The sequence below is a fragment of the Pteropus alecto genome, unplaced genomic scaffold (assembly GCF_000325575.1).
Source record: "Pteropus alecto unplaced genomic scaffold, ASM32557v1 scaffold388, whole genome shotgun sequence".
NCBI classification, from domain to species: domain Eukaryota; kingdom Metazoa; phylum Chordata; class Mammalia; order Chiroptera; family Pteropodidae; genus Pteropus; species Pteropus alecto.
Window position 1 is genome coordinate 935,166 of NW_006441398.1, and position 9,397 is coordinate 944,562.

At 55.5% G+C, this 9,397-nt stretch overlaps 1 protein-coding gene across 1 annotated transcript; it reads left to right on the plus strand.

The window, feature by feature from the left end:
- The first annotated feature begins 3,968 nt into the window (after positions 1–3,968).
- On the plus strand, positions 3,969–9,296 carry NANOS3 (nanos C2HC-type zinc finger 3). The gene is made up of 2 exons (XM_006918753.3): positions 3,969–7,153; positions 8,994–9,296. Exons 1-2 carry the CDS (start codon positions 6,682–6,684, stop codon positions 9,059–9,061), a joined length of 540 nt encoding a protein of 179 aa, XP_006918815.1. The 5' UTR covers positions 3,969–6,681; the 3' UTR covers positions 9,062–9,296.
- Positions 9,297–9,397: the final 101 nt, after the last annotated feature.

A 9,397-nucleotide genomic window follows, 5' to 3' on the forward strand; every position in this document is an offset into this window, starting at 1 on the left:
TGCTGGAGAGCCTTTTAAAGAGACAGGGAACCTTTCACACGGACCTGCCCTAGAGTGCATGTTGGGATGGGGGGGGATGGAGAAGACCCCTCATTGGCTAATGGGAAGTGAGAAATACCCCCCCACCCCACTACACTTCAGTCCTGCAATCTCCTTTCCCACTATTTCTACACTGCTCTGTACTGCTCGCAGACGCATTTACAGAGCCACAGTTAGATATTCCCAAATCACGGATAAAGAACCCAAAATCCGCACACTATACGTGGACACACAGCTTCCCCATTACTCCCATCACAGGAATGCTGATACACACATGCACACACATCACCCACAATAACACTGCCACGTGGGCACACACTACATCCACAATGACGTGGACATCCAGGGCTGACATCCCTGAAAACACTGTCACATGAAAATGCAACCACCACGGACGGTAGACACAGCATAGACACAGCCTTGCATACAACAGACACACAAATCGTTCTCTATGGCACACATAATGCACACTATGGCATGAGCACCCAAAGCCTGTTACCCTGTGGGCAACTTTGACAACCACAGATATGTTAAACGCCCTGACACAAGTAGGGGCACCATTAACTACAAGAACTGGGACACACACATATAGACAGGCATGTGCCTGCCCAAGCAAGGACACACCCATAGTCACCCACAGTGACCCAGGCAACGTGACACACATACACACAGAAGGTATAAGGCCTGTTCGGACGCTGACATCAGGTCACAGTAATCTTGACAGATGTATATATAACACAGCTGCACATGCTGATGCACTGTTGCCCATGGTAAAACTGACCCTCCTAGACATCCATTATGAAACTGTCACCCACAAACAGATATGAATGCTTCAATAGTACCTATACCCATAGTCACGTACTGTAACACTTGATAATACACCTGGACAACTGCAATAATACCGACATGCAGATACAATAACATGCACAATAGCGCAGACAGACCTATGGGAAAATGACACAGGGACATATAGAAATCCAGTCACCAGGATGGCCATAAAGCCAACACTTGTTTATTGAGCATCTGTTATGTACTGGGCACCATTCTAGTGCTAAGGATACAAGAGATCAAAATCCCTGCCCTCCTGGAGCTGACATTTTAGTAAAGGGGTGAGGAGACACCATATCATAGAGTCACCCACAGTGACACTGACAGATGCCAGACACCCACGTACTCTGGCTCACACATCGACCTGCAATTACCCACAATTAGCCTGACGCACACCCACAGTCACACTGACATCCATACACAAACAGAAGCCCACAGGAACACCGACATACATGTACAACTGGCATAGAGACAGCCACCCACTACGCACACACCCACCTAGATTTACAGACCCCCACAGACCCCCACAATAGCCTACTTAAGTAGCTTAGACCCCAAGACCACTGCAGCCCTCCAGTAACAAGCCCATAGGTAGCTGCTCCCTGCATTTTACAGAGAGCCCACCCTGACCCAGACAAGGGTTGCGCTGAACCGTGAGTCTCAGTAGAAGTGTCTAAACTTCCCATCAACCGGCTCCACAACCCCTAACCCTAATCCCAAAGAAGCTGGAGCCTTCTTGCCTCTCCCAGCCCTGGCTCCACACCTGGTGGGCTTGGAAAGGAAGTCGGGGCTCCTAGCCCTCTGGCTGCCCCCAGGTCTGGGTGGGACAGACGCAGCCCTTGTCTGAGTATCCTGCACGAAGGGCCCGAGCCTGAACAGACAGAGGAAGCTGGGAGCTGGCAAGGGGAGGGCAGAGCAGGAACCAGAGATGCTACGCAGATATGGGGGAAATGAGGAGCCCCCTGCCCACCAGTCTAGACAGCCTGGGCCATCAATGAGACTCAACTTGGGGACCCCCTGGGTGCACTGCTGCCATAACCCCATAATGGGATCTTTGTCTGCCAAGCCCTACCCCACATCCTCCCTAGGTCTGTGCATACACACACAGGACATATGCACACTGGGACACACACAGGGACACTCATGCAGGAACACATTCATGGACATACATACAGAGACACACACAGGGCTCCAGACACCCCCTGGAATCTCTGAACCTCTGACCTCTTGTCCCCACCCCCTTCTTCAACTTGATGGCAGAGCTGCTTCCATCCATCACCTTCTCACCTCTGACTCTGACCCCCAGACCTGCACCAGCGGCCCTGCCTTCCTGGAGCTCAGGGTGGGGGTGGGCCTGGATTAGTGTGGCTTCTGGAAGGCTCCTCTCACACATTGCTCCCAGCTCCCTGCCCAGACAGACCCTCCCGGCTGGGATGCAGTGGGGGTGGGCTCTCAGGCGCTACGAAGGAGAATGAGGACCAAAATAGCATCGAAGGGCACCTCTGGCTTGCACCAGGGAGGGGTGAGGGGGTGGGAGGAGACAGCTGCACCCACCCTACTGAGCTTCAAAGTCAGATGGAAGTCCAATCGGCCCCCAGAAAGCTTAAGGACACTTGGCCAGAGGAACAGTCAGCCCCTCCCCAAGGGCCCCAAGTCCAGACAGTGAGATACACACAGACCAGAGGCTGCCTCTTGCCAAGGGTCAGCCTCATACGTGGTGGAGGGGACAAGCCGACAGACACAGATCAGGTGTAATGGGCCAGATACCCACAGGCAGACCCAGAGACAGGAGCGCACGCAGGGCGGGAGACCCAGACAAACACAGGCCCGTGAGGAGCACAGTCAGACCCAGACAGGCGGACCTAGACAGACACCGAGGGCAAGGGCGGGAAGCCAGCGCCGACCACTGCAGACAAAGGGAGACAGACCCCGGGAGGCCCCAGACAACCCCTCCTCCAAAAGACAGGGCGGGGCTGCGCACCTCCTCCGGCCCCGCCCCTCGACTCGGATCCCCCGCCCACTTCCCCCAGCCCTGTCTTCCTGAATCCCCAGACCAGACACCCCCTGCTCGTCCTTCCTGTTTTGGGGACACCCCTTGCAGGGACCTCCCTCCTTGGTAGATCAAGGTCAAAGCCCTCAGGGAAGCAAGTGGAGAGGAGATACAGAAGGAGAAAGGGTGTTTTAGGGGTTCTCCAATGTGGCCAGAGTGCCTCGGACCCGATGACCCCGCGTTCTAGCTTCATAGTCACCAAGAACAAAGCTTTTGAGGAACCTCCGAGAGTTGTATACCAAACTCTCAGAGCCTCATCTTCCTCATCGATAAAATAAGTCTCCTAATAATAGGGTGATGAATGTAGCGTTATTACTACTTCCTCTGCTCTCCAAACCCACCCTCCTCCCCGCAGAGTTCTAGGCATTCTCTTCGTTAGGATCACCATCTCCAAAGCCAGAGATCCCGCATTCCCCCTCGGAAAGGCCCAGATACCTGTGGGGGGTAAAGAGGAGGAGCCCTGGCCGCCGCCCACCCACCCCCGCGCCCGAATGGGGCCCAGCTGGCCGAGAAGATGGGCCGCGGGGTAGTATGCCCCAGCCGGGGCTCCCGACAGGGGTGGGGACGTGATTGGACCGCGACCTGGGGTCGAGAGACCGGGCTTTGGGGAAGGAGCTTCACGACGTGGGGAAATTTCACGAGGGCGTCTTGCGAGGGGCTCGGGCTCCGAGGGGGCGGGGTCCGGTTTGCGGACAGGTCCTGTCCGGGCAGACCTTAGGTGGGTTGGGCTCCAAGGGGGTGGCCTTGGTAACTCCGTAGGGACGCAGACCGTAGGGTCTAGGCAAGCAGGCTTTAAAGGAGGGACCTAGGGGGGAGGGCTCTGTGGCCTTGAGCGCCCCTGGAGCCGGCAAAATGTGTGTCAGAAGGGACAGTGCCCAGGAGCAGGCCTTAGGAGAGCTGGGCTCTTTGAAAACCAGCTTAGGGGCGGGTTTTATGGGTGTTGAGTTTGAGGGCGGGCTCCATGGGAGTTTATATGGGTGGGTTTTAGAGGGCGGGTAGTAGGAACTGGTAACATGTGGGTGGGCTTTAAGGGGATGGGTCGGTGGCTTTTGAAAGACCAATCTCCGGGAGCAGCCTCGGGGTGGAGTCTCAGGGCGGGGCTTGGAGCGCTGGGCTGGTTCAAGCCGCCTCTGCTAGGGGAGTTCTGGGGCTCATTCAAATTTAGCATAATTAAGGCCTCTGATCCGCCTTAGGGTTACGCCAGGAGGGTCCTTTAGGGCCCTATATTCCCGAGTGAAATGGGAGGAGACTTGGAAATTTGAAGAACCTTCCTCAGCCTTTCCTCGGCGTCCCTAGACCTAGGTGGGGGCGGCTTCCTCTGAGATTGCGCATGGGCGGGCTCCCAACTCTTCCCGGTCCCTAGAGGGAGGAACTGGGGGCCCGTTTTACCGGGAGGAAATGAGGAGGGGCAGCTTCTTGCTGTAGTCAGAGTCCGAGCAGCAATACGACCTCAACCTATTTCGAGGTCTGAGGGTGAGTGACCTTGCACCCTTCACATCACTGAGGGCCTGAGTTCAGATGCCTTGAAACCCTGAAGGCAGGTTGTGGGTGTCCCTCGGGTCCTCTCACTTCTCCCTTGACCAGTGGGCAAGTGGACTCCCAGTGGGCCTGGTAGGGGCCCCACTGCGAGCCCTGCACGAGCCCTGCATTTGCAAAGTGAAGACACTGAGGACCTCCAGGGCTTGTTGTGATTCATAAAAAATCATCAGGAACAGGGTGAAGCTAACAGAAGATATACATTGTATTAAAATGACTTGTTTATCTCTTGCATCCCGGGGAAACTGGAGCGGCAGGGCAGCCAGACATCTTGGGGCCACTAAGCCGTGCCCTCTGGCCTCAGTCTCTCAAACTGACAAATGGATGTCATCTGCACCTTCCAGGGCCATTCTAAGGGTGATTTGAGTAAATGAATGAAGTAGGGAGCCCACCTCCAGTACTGCTACATCCTTGTAGCAAAAGCTACAAAAATATTTAGTTACTATTACTTAATCTAGTACTTTTCCAGGTTCTGGAGCAGACAGTTGGTACCTACTGTTTGCTGACTTAATGAGTCAATAGGATCCTCCCTCCTCTAGTTTCCTGTCTCCCACCCTCCACTCTGGGACCCCCACCCCCAAGAAGTTGCCAAGGGCTTGGGGGAACATTCAACCTGTCGGTGAGTTTGGGCAGTTCAGGCAAACCATCGACCGTTGAGTGGACCCCGAGGCCTGGAACTGCCATCTACCTTCCAGATCTGGGGGGCTGGTCGGACCTGAGCACATCCCCTCCCTTAAGCCACAGCGAAGGTCACAATCATTGTTGGAAGGTCACAATCAACATTCATTGTTGTCGGTGGGTTGTGAAGATGGAGGCCAGACCCACCGAGGGATGAATGTCACTGTGGCTGGGCTGCACACAGCCTAAGGCGAGTGGGCTAGGGGACAACACCCACCATGGATTCCCCCCTAGAATTGCTCAGCCTGTACCTTGCACTGATCCTGGTCTCTCACCCCTTGGGGAGGTCTGGTGTTTGGGATCCAGGTGGAAGCTGAATTTGGGGCAGAAGTCCTGGAGGGTCGGGGGAGGTGGACAGCTGAAAAACCTTTCTGAAAGTAGGTGGTGAGCCTCGCTCTGGAGGGCTCCATGTTTCTTGAATGAATGGTGTGGGTAGGCAGTGTAACCCCTCTTTTCTGTGTCCAAGTCTTGGACTCAGCTTTCTTACCCTTTCCCTGGTGCCTGCAGACCTGTTACCCTCAAGTACCCACCTTGGTACAGGCTGATTTCTCCACCTGTGTGTCTTGTGCCCCACCTGGTGACTCCTGGGCATATTCTATCCTTCTGAGATTGAGCTGAGGTCTCATTTGAGAGAGGGGGGATAAAGGCACTAGTGAATGCTGGGGGTTCCCCCATTAGCTCAACCTGTACCTCTGCTCTCCCCTACTTCCCCATCTCACCCCTCTTTCCACCCCAGGGCCAGAACAGGCTGCCTCTGCAGCACACACGCAGCCCTGGGGCTCCAACAACTGGATGGGGGCAGTAGGCTTTTGTGTTAAGTCTTTGTGAATAACCCTGCTGGCAGGTGGCTTCATACCTCAATTTGTTCATCCTTTAAGAGGGGGTTCCACTGAGACAATGAGTGTGAAAGTGCCCTGAAGGAGACCAGAGCTGGGCCCTTGTCCCTCCACATGGAGCCTCCACTTCCAGAGACCTCTGGAATATCAGGCTCTTCCCCCGCCCCAAAAGGCCCAGGGGCACCTGGCTCCTCCCCCAGCCCAGGGGAAGGAAGAAAGCAGTTACTAAGTTACAGGTTACAGCAATGCTTGTCTTGGAGGCAGGGCTTCCGTCCCCCCACCTCCTAAAAAAATCCTGTGGGGCTGAGTGGCTGGCCTCCTCCAAGGAGGAGTAGGGGTAGCCCTCCCAATGCCCTCTGGGTGGGATGTGTGGCTCCAAATTGTGGGTGCTCCCTGCAGATTGTGTTCTGTCACGCAAACCCCCTTGCCCTCATTCAGAGATCATGCATCTCCTTGGCAGGTGCATTTACAGGGAGCAGCAGCAAGCCCCCCTGTGACAATAAGGAATCTCCCACAGCCTGTTCCTCCCCCTTCATACCCCCTTGGAGGTATAAGGAGGGAACTGACAGCCCAGACTCCTAGGCTCCAGAGAGGGCAAGGGAGGGGAAGGGAGGGGCAGGGGAGAAGGGAGAAGGGAGAAGGGAGAAGGACGAGCTTGGCGCAGGCAGGGTTTCTTCTCTCTCTGCCCCTCTGCCTGGCACATATTGCCCAGCCATGGGGACATTTGATCTATGGACGGATTACCTGGGTTTGGCACGTCTGGTGGGGGCTCTTCGTGAGGAAGAAGAGCCTGAGACCAGGCTGGACCCCCAGCCAGAACCAGCACCAGGACCAGGACCAGGGGATCAGAGGTCCAGCCCAGAATCCTCACCAGCTCCTGAACGCCTGTGCTCTTTCTGCAAACACAATGGCGAGTCTAGGGCCATCTACCAGTCCCACGTGCTCAAGGACGAGGCGGGCCGGGTTCTGTGCCCCATCCTTCGAGATTACGTGTGCCCCCAGTGTGGTGCCACTCGCGATCGTGCCCACACCCGCCGCTTCTGCCCGCTCACCGGCCAAGGCTACACCTCTGTCTACAGCTATACCACCCGCAACTCCGCTGGCAAGAGGCTGGCTCGGCCAGACAAGGCGAGGACCCAGGACGCAGGCCACCGCAGAGGAGGAGCAGGAGGAGGAGCCAGTGCAGGTGGCTGGGGAAATCTGTGGAGGGGGCCTGCCTCAGTGAAGTGGGATTAACTCCAGTACCTACTTCAAAGGGTTGAGGGGAGAAGCTCTGTGTAGAAACCCTAGAACAGTATTCTAGAAGTGTTGCTCAGTGTAGGTAACTGGGGCTTGAGTTTGGTGTGTGGCGTTAGGCAAAGGACTCTCCCTCTTTGGAGGAAGTGCCAGCCTTTTCCAAGCACAGGTGATGTGGTGGGGAGGCCATGGGGACTAGCATTGGGGTCTGCAGGCAGGTTTGGCAGGGTCTTGGCACTTCTTGGCACTGAGGAGCTGTGTGCCCTAAAAAACTGCTCAGAGTCTCTGAACCCCAGCTTCCTCATTTCCTCACCCATTTGCTAAAGTTTGTGTGCCCATTCTGTGCCAAACACTGGACCATCAGTGGACAAGGTGGATGAGAGAACAGCAGTTAGAACACAGGTGATAGGTGCTGAATGGGACTCTAGAGGAAGCACTTGATCCAGATGAAGAGTATCCAGGAGGGCTTCCTGGAGGAAGTGACTTCTGGAAGCCTAATCCAGTTTGGTTGAGCACTGAAAGTGTGGCCCAGGTATTGGGGCTTGTTCAGGAATTTAGGGATAGAGTGTGTGTACGCGTATGGTGGAGGGGTAGGTGTCAGAGATTTCGGGACAGGCCAAGGGCCGACAGGTTTGAACTTGGGCACTAGGGAGCCACAGAAGGGGCAAGACCAGGCCTGTGTGTTCAGTATGTTAGACCGTAGCTAAGCAGCTGGCCACAGGAATGGATCTGAGTTTGGAGGAGGCTGGTTTTCTAGGCAGAGGGGTCCAAGGCAGGCAGGAGGGAACATCAGGTTGGTGGAAAGCCCATGAGTTTGCTCTGTGGGGAGCAGTCCAGGAGGGCATTTAGGGCTGCAACCTAGGAGAGCTGGAGCTGCCCTGAGGTCAAAACTGGCTCTGCTCACCTGCACAGCCCACCATGTGGGGTCACCCTGATCTTGCTCATAAAATTCGGATTCCAGTTCTGCAGTTCCTGGTGGGGCCTGAGCACCTGCACTTCTAATCAGTTCCCAGTGAGGCCGCCATGCTGCCAGGCCTAGGTTGACACAGGCTTTGAGTAACTTGGGCTTAAATGGCAGTAGTTATCATTATGGATGCAAAAGACCTCAGCTCCTGTGGCGTTTTAAAGGACAAATCCGTTTTAGTGACTTTACCAGGAAGTTAGCCAACAGAGGGGTTGGGTCTGATGGGGTGTTGTCGCTGCCCATTTAGGTGTTCTGGGTTGGTAGTGCCTCCCCCATCAGATGTGTGCTCCTTGAGGGAGGTGACCCAGCGGGAGGACCCTGCCCCCGCAGCTGCAAAGTAAACATTTGTTAGAAGAATGAGAGACTGCCTCCAGGAAAAAGATAGTATCCTTGTGAGGTTCCAGGAGGTTTAACTTGGGAGACTCTGGAAGCTGAGGGGACTTAGAATGATGGTCTCAGAATCTTCCTTCCCCCCTTAATTGTAGGAAAACACTTCCTGGGGTGTAGAGTGAAGGGTGAGAGACCCCTCTCTTGCCAGAGAAGGAACACCTGGGGCTCGCCTCCCTGGTAACAGTCGGTGTCACAAATCCAGGGTCCCCGGAGCCTGCGGCCACGAGGGGGCAGCACAGCCGGCCAGAGTGTCCTGTTCTGGGTCCCACCTGGGGGTGCTCTGGTCTAGGAATGTGACTGGGCTGCTATTCCAGAATCAGCCTCCAGGTGGCGCCAGAGCCCGAGAGCCCTGCAGGTTGAACTGGCACTTTGCGAACGTGGAATCATTCATTACCTATTATTGCTTTTCTCTTCCCCACTCCATTTTAAAATTCAGGTTCCAAAGGTGCCGGGAAGTCGTCTGGACCTTCGCCGTCTTCTTGCTGCCCCTCCACTTCTGCCTAGGAGGCAGGTGCGGGGAAGAGGTGGATGCTGCCTTCTCTTGGGGCTTGGGACCCTGACTCTGTGAACACTAGATTTCGGGGAAGATGCACCCAACGCGGCCCCGCCCCTGGACCTTCTCCAGGCTGGGAGCACAGTCCAAAGAGCCCTGTGAGGAAGGAAGTGGTCCTCAGACACCCCCATCTTCCCTCCCCAGCACTGGACACCCAGTCAGTGCTCAATAAATGCTATGAATGGATCAGCATCAGACGAGGCTGGTCTTGGGACATCGTAACTGGAACATCTCCGGCGGGGTTGGGGCACCTTATTTCTCTCCTGGCTGTGCCAGCCTGCACATGT

Bases quoted from the DNA above. Each gene is read 5' to 3' on its own strand.
- NANOS3 (XM_006918753.3), top strand. From the start codon at position 6,682: ATGGGGACATTTGATCTATGGACGGATTACCTGGGTTTGGCACGTCTG. The intron at 7,154-8,993 runs GTGGCTGGGGAA...TTTAAAATTCAG, and splicing joins AGGAGGAGGAGCCAGTGCAG to GTTCCAAAGGTGCCGGGAAG.